Genomic DNA, 14,194 nt, shown 5'->3' on the forward strand with positions numbered 1-14,194 from the left:
AAGGGGGCTCAGGGCTGATGGCCTGCTCAGGTGGTCACTCTCATCGGTAAGCTATGGGTCTCAGGGTCTGGGGCCAGCCCGAAGGTGGGGACTTCAGAGGGTGGTGGTGGCAGAGGGCTCGGGGAATAGGGGAATGGTTGCTTAGTTTTGTTCCTGGTGAGTAGGTGCAGCCCTTGCAAACACTTACTTGGTGAGCTGCATTGGGGGAAGAGGGAGTGCTAGGTTAATAGCTGTGGCTGGTGGTTTCCGAATTTATTTGAGGTTTGAACCGGGAGTTTCTACAAAGGGGCTGCTCTATGGGAAGTTTTCCTCCGACCAGGTCCAAGCATCTGACATTAGAGGCCTGAAATGCTACCTTTCTTCCTCTGGCTCAAAATCCTTCCCTGGTGAAAGAGTTGTATTCTATTATTTATTGATATTATTTAATCCAGGACACCAGTTCTAGCAAAGCATTGGTGTTCATTAATCTACAGGATGCAGTAGGCTGATTGTGTTTAAAAATTCAAAGTATCCCAAAGCAAGTCCCTCTGACCTTAGAGGTGTCTATGTGGTGGTGGTGGGTCAGACTCTGACCACAGATTGTTCTGCTCGGTTTTAGCACAGTCTTCTGTTGAGTCTTACCTGCAGAGGTGAACTTTAAAGATTTTTTACTCATGTACCAGTTACACTTCAGTATACAGATAGGTCACATGTTACAAGCACCTGGCTCAAGTTCCACAAGGACGGGTGAACAAATTCATGAGTCAGAGGTCTGGTAATATTGCTATTTTGAAAGATAATCCTTTATTTTACTTGAGACCTTAGGTCTTTGTTCTGGTTGACAAAAAGCAAATCCCTGGGTTTCTGGTATGAACTCTAAAAGGGGAGAAACTGTCCTAGGATTCAGGTGAATCACTTGAATTCTTTTAGCTGTCAATGGTTTAGAGAACATCTCCTGGACCCAAACTGACAAGTAGCTTGCTCTGTAAGGGCCGGTATGAGGGGCTGCTGTGCAGGCCCATGCAAGCCCATCTTGGTGCTAGAAGTGGTCATTTTTCTGAAAACCTCACACCAGGCTGCATCCTCCTCCTCTTCTGTCCCTGACACCAGGCTTGTTTTACAACTGAGCCACCTTGGTGTGGATCATCGGGATAATGCACTCATCTCCTGCCTGCCTCCCCTTGCCTGAGGTCTGGTGGGGCTGCAGTCTCAGGAAGAGCTTGGTACTTTGGAGACTTCTATTTTCTCTGTGGAGATCAGTGAAGACTCTGGAAATAAAGCTGCTTCAACCTCCATCAGCAGATTCATGATCGGAAGCAACTAATTCTGGTGCTCAGGCTGTGCTTTAGCACCCAGGTCTGGCCAAAGGGGTAGGTTTGCCCTAATGGATGTTCCTTCATGGGCCACATGGCTGCACTGGATTGGACAACTGTCCTGTGATGCTTCTAGACACTGTCATCCTGGACCCAGAAGAACCTGCTGGCTTGGTATGCCCCATGGGCTTCTTGTCCTTAGGTTTTGAAATTGGTCAATGATAAAGACGGGAACTATGAGGCAATCTACCTTTCTGACCATTCTTCTCCACCAAACCGGCCCCAGTTGCAGATGAGGGACTAACCTTGGTCACACTTGCTCAATAAAGGCAATTTAGGTGAGCATGCTCACAGCTGCCTTTGGTTCAGGGCATGCATGCATCTGTGAGAACATGGGAGTACATTCCTACTGTCATGGGTTGGGGATTTGCCTGACAACAGGGAGTCTTGTGCAAAGGCTGACTTGCCCAGACTGTGTAAACATGACTCCTGTCTGACCCAATCTGGCACCTATCCCAGGGATCCTCTGGAGCTAATTCTTCAAGCAGACTACACTTGTCTTTGAAGGATCCCTGACCCAGGCTTTAGTTTTCTCTATTGAAGTAAATGACCAGCTGATCTTGGGAACTTGTTGCCTCCCAGTGGCTCCAGGGGGAAGCAAGGCCCTCACACTCCAGGTGCCCTAGTACTTGCTTAGTGAGCCGTCACCCTCCTCTCATTACTGGATGGTGACCGCATTCTTCCCCTCTGTGCTGGATACAGACTTCTCCCAGGAAGCCTTCTGAGGGAGGGATGCCAGAGACTCCTTACAGCACTCAAGCTTCCTAGTGGAATTAATTTCTGCAAGGTCTTTGTTGTTTATCTCCTTCAATCCTTTTCCTGGTGTGCTAATCCCTTTTGCAGTGGGTACAGTGTGTGAAGCTGTCAGCCCTTTAATGTTAGCAAACTGTAAGTGAGTACAGAAACAGCAGTGAGCACATTATAATGGCAGAGTGGTTTTCAATCCTTTGTTTCTATGCTTACAGGAGACTGAGATGACTAGTATTAGATCTGTAAGTTGCTGCCTGTTATTGCAGCACTGAATTGCACCTTAGTGGATAGTTAGGTTGGGAAACCAAGTCTGTTTGTTGGTTTTATAACTGCAATAGTAGGGCCCGAGTATACACACACATGGAAATTAATCACTTTGGGGGGTTTAACAACTTGTAGATAAGAAGATAAAGATGTACAAAAAATAGAAAGTGAAATGGGTGCAGGTAGGATAGAAAAGTAGAGATGCTTATGGAATCTTAGAATTGGCAGGAAGAAGACATTTCCTTGTGTAATTTATCTTCCCATGTGATAATAAGTCTGTGCCACAGGGCAAGAGGGCACACCTTGAATCAAAGTTTCTGTATACTGTTTCCCTAGACCTGTGCAGTCCAGTATGGTAGCTACTAGCTACATGTAGCTAGTTAAATAAAATTTAAAAATTCAGTTGCACTAATCACATTTCAAGTGCTCAACAGCCATATGTGGCTAATGGCTACTATTGCACAGTGCAGATATAGAACCTATTCGTCACTGCAGAATAAATGCTAACTCAGTCAGAGTTAAGGCATTTGTGGTTTGGAAAGGAATAGGGAAAGAGAGTGTGCTTACAAGAGATACCAATTTTGGTAAAAAAAAATTGGTCCTGTTGACTGTAGTTTGTTTTTGGTGAGTGCTGTGTCTAGTTAAACATTTCTCAATGGAAAGCCAAGTTTAGGATGTGCTTTGCTTTTCCTCACTTGCCTTAAGTTCTTAGTGTCTGAAACTTCTCACCAACCCCTCCCCCTTTTTGGTGGGGGGTAAAGGGATCAGGGAGTATGGTGGGAAAGCATATAAGATAGTCAGATTTAAAAACGTTTTAAAGGAATTACTTGCTCTCTTGTTCAAAGTTAGTTTTTATTAAAGAGATTCGTACATACCCTGTTCCTTGGCACCACTGCCAGAGGAAACTAGCAATCTTTACAGCCATTATCAGAGTCAGGAAGCAGGGAGCTCTTAGCTTTTAACTAAAACCTCTCATGGCTCAGGCAGATTCTACTTTCTTTCCTAATGGCCATTACTATCCAGTCTGTGCCACTACAAGGGACCCACTGCAGCCCTTCTAGACTCTCTCTATCAAAAGAAACAGCCTTTTACTGGAGGCAGGTGGCCTGGGAAAGCCCAGTCTTAGTGCTGACAAAACGGGAGACTCTCTTCCCCTTAATTGGCTTTGGCGTAGGAGGAGAATGGGAATGCAGGTAAAATGTCTGGGCCAGGAAGCTTCACTTTCACAGCATCTCCCCCGCCCCCAGACTCTAAGGTCAGTTTTGATTGAGACGAAGGGGGGCCCTACAGATAGTAGAAAAGACGGACTCCCTTAGTGCAAGTTTTCACCATGGTGGAATGGTGCTGTTGGATATGCTTTTTCCTTCCACGTGTTAAGCTAGGAAACCCGAGAGGATGTTAACTAGTGTGGCTGACACTGCAGTCACAGAACCCTCAGGGGCTTGTGGTAGAACCTCATGGATATCACAGGATCATTAGTCTGAATCCAGGTCATGGGGGCTGTCATAGCCAAATTCCTTCTGCACATCCAAAGGGTATTTGCTCCACATCTGTGGTCCTCTGTTGTCTCCTTCTTCTTCACTGAGGCTGTTGTAATCATCAGAGACTAGAATGAGATAACAGGAATGGGCTCTAATTGTATGGTTTTCTAAATGACCACAAAAGCCCCTTCCCTTCTCAAAAAAGTCTGTTTTGTTTCCTATTATAAAATACTTGCTCAATAAAGAGAACATAGAACAATTTTTAAAAAAGCAATAAACTTCTTACCATGTAAACCAAGTCCTTTAACATTGGAGTGCTTTGTCGTTTTCCCCTCAGTATTTTTTTGTTGTTGTTATAATAGTTGTAGTCATATTGCAAATATAATTTTGTTCCTTGCCACTTCCCCAATAGAATATCCCATAGCTTGATTAACTGTTCCTCTATCATCAAACACCAAGAAAGTCAAAGAACTGTGGTACCAAAGCATCCTTCCTTCCTCTTCCCCCAAGTACCATGTCTGTGTTGTTGCACAGGTAAATGCAACAGTTCTTTGGTTTGTGAAAACCCTGGGCCCACTCCTACTGGCAGACCTCTCCAGCACTCTATTCAAAGTAGGAGGGAAAGGGACCATTGCTAGGCAATGAAAGAACTAAGGATCTGAACCCAGGCCTAACTGACATTATACCTCCAGCAGCCCCCCTGGGAACACTGGTCCTTGCATGTCCTACAGCTCCACCAGCTTGTGGTCAAGCTGGTGGAGCTCAAAGGGCAGAGAAGGAAAACCAGCTAAGATACACCTGTCAACCTTGCTCACACCTCAGTCCCAGATCCCATCAGTCCCTCCCCAACCAGGGCTGCTACCACCTACCTCTGGAATCTTCATCTCCGTTACTGTTCTCCTCCTCTGGGTACTCATTGCGCCAATTATTCTCACTGTTCTCATCATCTTCATCTTCATAAATGTCCTCTGGTTGTTGGTCATCATTCACCTGCACATCTCAAAATAAACATGAGTATAAGTCAAAACCTCTAAAGTTATGCTCTGGGGGAAGCTATCAGCAGACCAACTTGGAGAGATGTCATTTAAGGGTGATGTGTGAAAAAGAGAAAACATAGGTGTTAGTTTGCTAGAGGCTGTAGTAACCTTAGGCTATGAGAGGGAGACGGTAGCCCTACTCTACTCAGAGTCCAGCTCCAGGAACCACATTTCCCGGTTGGATGATCTGAACTCTACCAGAAGGGAACGCAGCAGGGTGCGGAGGAGAGACAGCTCTGAGCAGGTGATGGCAGTGATCTTCAAACTGCTGAAGGCCAGCCAGGTAGGAGAGGGATTATATGGATTACAGGTGACGCCAAAGGTTAGAGCCAAAACCCAAGTGTGAAATGCAGAAAGGAGGGGGGCTATGCAGTAGTCCAAGGTGGGTACCAAGGTGTGAGACTAGTTATAGTGCAGGTGTGGGATAGGGTGCTTCTCTCATAATAAGAGGATGAGAGGTAGACCTTAACTTTTCTCATTAATAATTTTAGAATTTAATAACGTCAGGATGTTAGCTTTCTTAATCCAACGTTTTTCACCCTTTAAGATACAATTAAAAAAAAAAAAGCTTTTGTTTCCATAGGTCTCTTACACAAAATGGCTAAGTATTTCCATATAGCCTATGCACATTCTCTCATATACTTTATTCTTTTAGATTTTTACTTACTTATTTTTTAAATTAATTTTTATTGGAGTATAGTTGCTTTACTCCTCTCACATACTTTAAATCATCTCTAGATTACCTGTAATACCTAATACAATGCAAATACTATGTAAATAGTTGCCAATGTGCAGCAAATTCAAATTTTGCCTTTTGTAACTTTCTGGAATTTCCCCCACCGGAATATTTTTGATCTGTGGTTGGTTGAATTTGGGGATGCAGAGCCCACGGAACCTGCAAATTACACAGGGCCAACTGCATAAACAAGACTATGTTGCAAACCTTGTAAGAGACTCATTAAGAGCAAAAATTATCGATGTAGACTGTCTTTCCCAAAATTCCTGCACTAAACCCAGGTTTCTAAAAGGCATTTAGCATAAATTTTTCCTTTTAAGCAAGGATAAGAAGAACTAAGAACAATGGCAATCAGGAGTAGAACCTAGGGAGGCAAAGCATGTGACTAGAAAATGAACTGAGGCTGCCTCATGCCCCCTGCCTCATGGGCCCCCTTACCAACTCCCACTCTTGGCTATAGGGCTGCACAGAGAGGATGTTCTCAATCCATCCTGGAGTGGCCATGTCCAAATAGTAAATGTCATACACATAGTTGTCCTTCTGTTCCTCCTGGTACCCAACTCTTGGTCCATCTTCAGATAAAGTCAACCGCTCACGGATCAACTCTACAGAATTGCAGAGGATCACATCTGGGTCAGATGTCTGTAAAGAGAACAGCAGATGATACATGCATAACTTAAAACATGGATGTCCCAAGAGGAGGAACCTAAGACCTCGGTGAAGGAAGCCTCCCTGCAGTTCTCTATGTTGAATTCAAGATTCTTATCCCCATGGCCTACTAGTCTCTTCTCAGTTTAGTACTTTTTTTTAAGATAGAAGCTTCCTGCTCTTTTGTGCTTGGCTGACATAAGAGCACATGGGAAGACGCCTGAGGAAGGGGAGAGCCAGCAGAGCTGGCTAGTCTTGCCCCCAGGCTCTGCTTCTACAGGTCTTCTCTGAGCTCCTTTGGTATGATGTTCTCCCCTTGGAGATCCACAGGCCGACAGCAGCACCGCTATGGTTGACCCCCAAATGGGTCTGCATTTTGTGCGGCCTCCTATAGGGGCCTAAGGGCGATTCCTGGACCCTGGTGACTACCACCAGCCATCACCCACCACTTGGCTTGCTCACCCTGACATCCTGCTTTTAATCACAAATGAGGAGTGGCCTCCCCTATAATCCTTTTTCTGTATTTTTTTTTTTTTTTGCGGTATGCGGGCCTCTCACTGTTGTGGCCTCTCCTGTTGCGGAACACAGGCTCTGGACGCACAGGCTCAGCAGCCATGGCTCACAGGCCCAGCCGCTCCGCGGCATGTGGGACCCTCCCGGACCGGGGCACGAACCCGAGTCCCCTGCATTGGCAGGCGGACTCTCAACCACTGCGCCACCAGGGAAGCCCTATAATCCTTTTTCTGATAGTTTGAGATGGATTGTCCCAGAATGGAACTTGCCCAGGTAAGATGTGCTCCAGTGGCAAGAGGCTGTGTTGTCTAGGGTAGCACAGGTCACTTTGGAAACCATAGGGACATACTGCCAGTCACTCTCGACAGGTTCATCACCAGAAGCTCTGCAGCTCAAACCAGACACTATACAGGGGGAAGAGGGGGGTGTCCCATGGCCAGGGCAGATAAAGGGAGACCAATGTTCTCATCATTTACAGGCTACAGGGAATTCTTTCTTGCTCCAAAGTCAAAAGGAACTAGAGATGTCAGTTTTTGTGCAGACTCTTGACCAACCTCAAAGCTGCTCACAAGAAAACTTCTGGTTCCAACTCACAAGCCCCCAGCCTTCAGTTCAACAAATTATGCAGCCGTTAAAATATTTACAAAAACTAGCAATACAGGGACTTCCCTGGTGGCGCAGCGGTTAAGAATCCGCCTGCCAACGTAAGGGACATGGGTTCGAGCCCTGGTCTGGGAAGATCCCACATGCCGCGGAGCAACTAAGCCCGTGCGCCACAACTACTGAGCCTGCATTCTAGAGCCTGCGAGCCACAACTACTGAAGCCCGCACGCCTAGAGCTCCACAATAAGAGAAGGCACCGCAATGAGAAGCCTGTGCACCACAAGGAAGAGTAGCCACCGCTCGCTGCAACTAGAGAAAGCCCGCGTGCAGCAACGAAGACCCAACGCAGCCAAAAACAAAAAAAATCTCTTTAGATTTTTGGACGGCTTTAGAATCCAAACAATAAAAATAGTTTTAAAATACTAGGCTCCAATCTATTTTTAGGATGCCTGATATTACTGTAAAGCCCTGTTGTTTTCCCAAAGGCTTGCATCAATTTTAAGCACAACAGTCGTACAATTTTAATCACAGCCTTGCCAGCAGAGCTACCGGCAACCCTTTTCCTGATAGTCTAGTAGGCATAAAACCTCAAGTTTGCTTTCAGTTTAAATTTATGTTCTTTAATAATTATTCTGCACAAACATTTTTGATGTGTTTACAGTTTGTATTGCATTGTTGGGAAAATCTGTGTTTATATCCTTCCTAACTTATCTACTAGGTTTTCTTATATGATTTAATGAGCTATTTAATTGACTTGATTCCACTGAACATTGGTTTGCTTTTAAAAATGTGTAACTCATGATGCAGTGTGGAATTAGTTTTGGTAAAAGAGGTGGCTATGGACATCATGCCCAAATTGTTATCCACGTATACTAGGAATGTGATTAAATATCTTTTGCTTGATATATTTTGAATAAAAATTTCATTTTAAAAAAATAAATTTATTTTTTATTTTTGGCTGTGTTGGGTCTTCGTTGCTGCGTGCAGGCTTTCTCTAGTTGCGGCGAGTGGGGGCTACTCTTTGTTGGGGTGTGCGGGCTTCTCATTGTGGTGGCTTCTCTTGTTGCAGAGCACAGGCTCTAGGTGCGCAAGCTTCAGTAGTTGCAGCACACGGGCTCAGTCGTTGTGGCGCACAGGCTTAGTTGCTCCGCGGCATTTGGGATCTTCCCGGACCAGGGTTTGAACCTGTGTCCCCAGCATTGAGCACTGGCAGGCGGATTCTTAACCACTGTGCCACCAGGGAAGCCCAAGATTTCATTTTTTAAACTTCAGAAACTTAAAAGGAGATCTGAAAAATGTTTATCAAGAGGGGGCATACCTTAGATTGAGAATTTTCTATTTCTTTGGTCTTACTGCATGTAGTTGACTTTGCTTTCTGTTTTTTTTTTTTTTTTTGCGGTACGCGGGCCTCTCACTGTTGTGGCCTCTCCCGTTGCGGAGCACAGGCTCCGGACGCACAGGCTCAGCGGCCATGGCTCACGGGCCCAGCCGCTCCGCGACATGTGGGATCTTCCCGGACCGGGGCACAAACCCGTGTCCCCTGCATCAGCAGGCGGACTCTCAACCACTTCGCCACCAGGGAAGCCCGTGACTTTGCTTTTTGGAAGTGAGGTACAAAACTAACTTAGAAAATGTAATTCGTAGAAAGTAACACTGGGGGCTTCCCTGGTGGCACAGTGGCTGAGAATCCACCTGCCAATGCAGGGGAGAGGGGTTCAATCCCTGGTCCAGGAAGATCCCACATGCCGCGGAACAATTAAGCCCGTGCACCACAACTACTGAGCCTGAGCTCTAGACCCCGCGAGCCACAACTACTGAAGCCTGCGCGCCTAGAGCCCGTGCTCTGCAACAAGAGAAGCCACTGCAACGAGAAGCCCGCACACCGCAACGAAGAATAGACCCCACTCGCCTCAACTAGAGAAAGCCCATGCACAGCAACGAAGACCCAACACAGCCAAAGATAAACTTAAAAAAAAAAAAAGTTAACACTGAATTAAATGTGAGAAGACTTGCATTCTAATCCAAAATCTGCCTCAAGCTTGGTATGCTACCCAGGCCTGGTCCTTTAACCTCCCTTTGATGAGTTTTCCCATCTGCTTTAGGATTCTTTACCTTGGTCAGAATCCTCCAGTGATTCCCCATCTCTGGGTGAAAGGGAGTGTATCCTTGCAACTACCTAGTTGAAAGGGTTTAGCCGGTATCCTCTCCCCAAATTCCTTACTATCTTCTCCCATCCCCCTGGGCTCCATGCACAATGACCTTGCAAACACCAGACAAATTCAGCTTCAGGGTCTTTGCACTTAGAGCTCCTCAGTGTGGAATCCCTCTGCCCAAGATATCCGCAGTGCCTTGCCATTCAAGTCTTTACTCAAAAGTCATTTTCTCAGTGAAAATGACACTGAAATGGGAGCACGCTCCCCCCGCCCCCAATAGCCCATTTCACCATCTAACATTGAATTTGTTTGATGTTTCTCTCCTCTACCTGAATGTTAGGTCCTCACTGCTGTTATCCACAGAACCTAAGAACCATGCCTGGCACATAGTGGGCGCTGAGTAAATACTTGTTGAATGGATAATCTAACCTGTAAAACATGTCCATCAAGCTGGATGGATCATCCATCTCTAAAGTGAAGCCATGTGTACCCTCCTTAACTGTGTGCTAACTTTGCGTACTCTCTGTCCCGAGAAGCCCAGAGCTCGACTCCCGGCGTGTACTCACTTTGCAGGAGATCGCGGCGGCCTCTGGGTCTCCTTCCTCGTGGACCAGGTCCAACAGCTGGAAGCCTGCGTCCTCGGCGGCTTCTGGGCTTCCCGGCGCGTCCTCGGACCCCAAGCCGCCCGAAGGAATTCCCGAGGATCGGCGGCTAGAGACTACCCTGTAGCGGCCGTTCTGCCGGATCTCCCGAGCCGACGCACGGAGATGACGGCGGATACGCTGCTGGCTGCCCTGGGACGGGCGCAGGGCGGCTCGCACAAGCGGCTGTACTGGCTCCTCCTGCGGGGAGTGGGGAGGGGGAAAAAGCGGGGGTGTGGGGCGGCATAAGCAGGGGTTCGTGAAAGGGTTAGGGAAAACGATGCGCCCCAGCTGCGCCCTAAGATCCCTTTCACACTGGCTCCCTCCCGGCCCTATACCTGGGAGCGCACGGTGGCCACCAACTGGAAGACATTATTTTCTGCTGCTCTCTCCAGATCCTCCGGAGGCGTCTTTTGGGCTCCCGACTCAACTGCGCTGGAGCAGAGGCGTTTACAGGCAAGGACAAGTGCCTCAGCGGGTTCCGCACTGCGTTTCCGCTTCACGCGGAGGACCGCTGTCATGCCGGCCTCCATAGCAGCTATCGTGGAGCACTATGGGAATGAGCGGGGTGCGACGGAAGAGCTTTCCAGTTCTGCTTCCGGGCCCCACCCACGGCCCGCTCAGCGGGCCTAGGGAAGTCCCGCCTTTGAACGCCTGCCGCGGCAAGATGGCGGTGGCGGCGGAAGTGAGTGGAGAGGTTCTCACGGCCGGTGAGGCGCCGGGCTGGTTGGGAAGGTGGGGTCGCGGTTGACGGGTCGGGTGCAGCCAGCATCCTGTGCTCAGCACAAGGCTTCGGCGGAGGAATGTGGCATGGTCGTACTCGGACACTGGGGTACGCATCTCTTCGGGACGCTGGAGGAACTTTCTAGAATCCGTATGGGGCTGCTCAGAGCTCCCGGGCCGGCGGTAGTGCGGGGTTGTAGGCGGTCCCTGGCTCTGCCATCCAGTCGGGTCATTGCTTCTAGCTGGGCCTGTGACTGAGCACCTCCGCCGGGACCTGGATCATAGTACTTGGTGCCTCCCTTCAGCAATAGAGACCCGCGTCGCAATCCTAACGGAGATTCAGCCATCGCGCCCCGACTGGGCCCCGGTTCCCTGGCTCACTGGTATTTCCCAGTCACAGTATTCTCAGTAGTTGGAAATCTCGGTAGTTGGAAACCAGTCTATCTACCACACACTGGCCAGAGCGGCCCTGTAAAAGCGTACATCCAACGTAGATATTCTTTTGCTTAAAACCCTTGAGTGGCTTCCAGTGCATTTAGAACAAAATCCAAACACCTTTCCGCAGCCGACATTGCAGAAGCCCGCCCCTAGTCGCCCATCATTTCTTCTGCTCAGAGTGCTTCAGTCACTCAGGCTTTTGTCACTCTGCACCTGGTTCTTTACATCTTAGGACCTTTTCTTGGAAAAGTTGGGGTAAGGATTCCTGAAATATGAGCATTGCACTTTCACAGCTTTTAACCTGGGTTATTCTGTAGGCCTCCACTTAGATGCTCTTTTCCTCAGAGAGTCTTTCCATAACTTTGTTATTCTCTTTCATAGCGTCCTGTATATTTCCTTTCTTGCCCTCAGGTAGTCTTTAATTGTATATTTATATTTACTCTCTTTCCCCCATTAGGGTCTGTAAATTCCTGGAGGACAAGGATCTCTTCTGTATTGTTTGTGATAGTTCTCTAGTCCTAATACAGTGCCTGGCATACAGAAGGTGCCTAGTAAATTTTGAATAAATGAACCAGACAGGCGTCTGCTCTGAAATCTGACTAGTAAAGCAATTAGGGCTTGGCATGGTGATTTCCATTAACCCTGTGAGTTCCCAGCTCTTGTAGAATGAGGAGGAGGTTAGAGTATCCTGAATCTGGAGTATGGGCTCCTTCTTGGAGAGGACAAGTCCTAATAATACGAAGAGATTCATCCATAGAAGATGTTTAGTGTTCACCCAGAGAGGTTACAGGACATGGTTCCTGTCCTCAAGCATTTATTTAGACTTATATGAAACCAGTGACTTCTCTACAGATCTGAAAAGACACTGTGGTCCTAGTTACAGCCTCTGCAACATCATAGGTGAAAAGGGAATTCTATAAATTACAGTTCTTTACTATACTCTTAACCTTTAAGTGACTTTATGGTTGATTCCACGTGGACCACAGGATAAGGGTTTCAGGACTCTTCACAACATGGACCCCACCAACATGTTTGACCGCTTGTTCAGTGAAACTTCAGCTAAATGGATTAGTTCACTGTGTATGATTGTCTAAGCCTTTCTAATCTGGTGAAGTGCTTTCTCCCTCTTCTCACCCACCTAAATCCTACCCATCTTTTAAACTTTTGTCTACTACAGCATTTGTTGGACACGGTTATCTAAAGCATATTACAAATTACGGTAGTTCTAGATACTCTGTCTTTTAATAATAAGTATTAGCAGAGATGTGCAGAGCTGATTGTTGCAGCGCTTTTCAAACTGTAGGATGCAACCCTTTGGTGAGTTATTAAATCAATTTAGTGGATCGTGACCAGCATTAAAAATAAAAATTACATACAGTGGACTATATCAGAGGATTTTGCCTACAGGAAGACTAGGTATTGTTTCGTGAAACTTTACATGTGTGTGTGTATGTTGTGTCTCAGGGTAAAGCATATTTCTTACTGGGGTTGTCAGAAAGCTTGAGAGCCACTAAATTAGAGATTAGACATGCTGAAGTAGAGTTAGAGGTAGAGTTTTACTGAAGGACAAATTGACTACTTTGAGCCAGTCCAGTGACTGCCTGAGTCTTTTCAGAAAAGATTGTTCTCCATCCTCTAGTATAAGAATTCAGTGTTTACTTAGTTTAGATAGCTTCAAAAGAACGTAACTCTTGGCAGTAAAATGCCTTAGGAATGTTTAGGGTCCTGTGGAGTAGGCATTCTTTCTAAGGTTTCCTGATGATGGATCAGTGTTTATCAAGAAATGAAGGGGAGTGTGGAACACTTGCTGTTTTCTGAATGGTAAGAGGGAGGGCACTATGAGAGGCCATATCTGCTGAGAAGTACTTTCAGACTTTGAGCTTTGGTGTTTATCTCTCAGAAATAGATACCTTTGGAGAAACAGACCATATAAGATATGCATCTGGTGACATTTATTTGAAGCCTTTGTTTTTTTTCAGACGGAGAAAGGTTTTTAAAAATTGTTTTTAAAATTGAATATGGAGTGGATAAGTAAATTGTTTTTAAAATTGAATATGGAGTGGATAAGTAATCATAAAAAATAGTGAGACATAAAGAATGACAATATCATGGACACCTGTATTCCCACCACCCGGGTTTTTTAATTTTTAATTTTTTAAAAAAAATTTATTTACCTTGGCTGTGTTGGATCTTCGTTGCTCCGTGCGGGCTTTCTGTAGTTGTGGCGAGCAGGGGCTACTCTTCGTTGTGGTGCGCGGGCTTCTCATTGCAGTGGCTTCTCTTGCTGCAGAGCACTGGCTCTAGGCGCGCGGGCTTCGGTAGTTGTGGCACACAGGCTTAGTTGTTCCGCGGCATGTGGGATCTTCCCGGACCAGGGCTTGAACCCGTGTCCCCTGCATTGGCAGGCGGATTCTTAACCACTGCGCCACCAGGGAAGCCCCCACCACCCAGTTTTAGAAAAATAACAATACTGTTACTTTTGAAGTCCCTTGTGTGGCCCTCGTTGATTCCATCCTTTTCCCCTCCCTCTTAGAGGTAACCACTATCCTCATTCCTGCCATGCTTTTTAGTGTGATCCCTGAAGAATATATTGTTCTATGTTGAATAGTTATAAATTTCATATGAATGGAATCATTTGTATTCTGTGATTTGCTTCTTTTTTGGCTCAATGTTATATTCCTGGGATTAGCCATGTTTGCATATAGCTCTGATTTATTTGTTCAGGTGAGGTTTCTTTGTTGGTTTGAATTGCTTTTTCTTTGTATTTTTCCTTAAACTAAGTGTTTACCTTTCTGAGGCAGTATTGGTGACACTCCTTTACCACCACCCTGATCGATCTCTTTGTGTTCTCCTTT

At 46.4% G+C, this 14,194-nt stretch overlaps 2 protein-coding genes across 4 annotated transcripts in view; one reads left to right on the top strand and one right to left on the bottom strand.

Moving 5' to 3' along the window:
• Positions 1-1,644: 1,644 nt before the first annotated feature.
• On the bottom strand, positions 1,645-10,721 carry SLC7A6OS (solute carrier family 7 member 6 opposite strand). The gene is made up of 5 exons (XM_059999654.1): positions 10,517-10,721; positions 10,104-10,379; positions 6,059-6,262; positions 4,717-4,837; positions 1,645-3,972 (listed from the first exon to the last, which is right to left on the bottom strand). The coding sequence occupies exons 1-5, from the start codon at positions 10,709-10,711 to the stop codon at positions 3,842-3,844; spliced, it is 927 nt and encodes a 308-aa protein (XP_059855637.1). The 5' UTR covers positions 10,712-10,721; the 3' UTR covers positions 1,645-3,841.
• Positions 10,722-10,810: 89 nt separating this feature from the next.
• Positions 10,811-14,194, top strand: part of PRMT7 (protein arginine methyltransferase 7) — a 49,219-nt gene continuing 45,835 nt past the window's right edge. Inside the window, exon 1 of one of the 3 annotated variants that reach the window (XM_059999657.1) lies at positions 10,811-10,888. The gene's annotated coding sequence lies outside the window, so the exon portion shown is untranslated. The other 2 variants (XM_059999656.1, XM_059999658.1) reach the window with 2 other exon arrangements.

This window comes from Delphinus delphis, chromosome 20 (genome assembly GCF_949987515.2).
Source record: "Delphinus delphis chromosome 20, mDelDel1.2, whole genome shotgun sequence".
Taxonomy (NCBI): domain Eukaryota; kingdom Metazoa; phylum Chordata; class Mammalia; order Artiodactyla; family Delphinidae; genus Delphinus; species Delphinus delphis.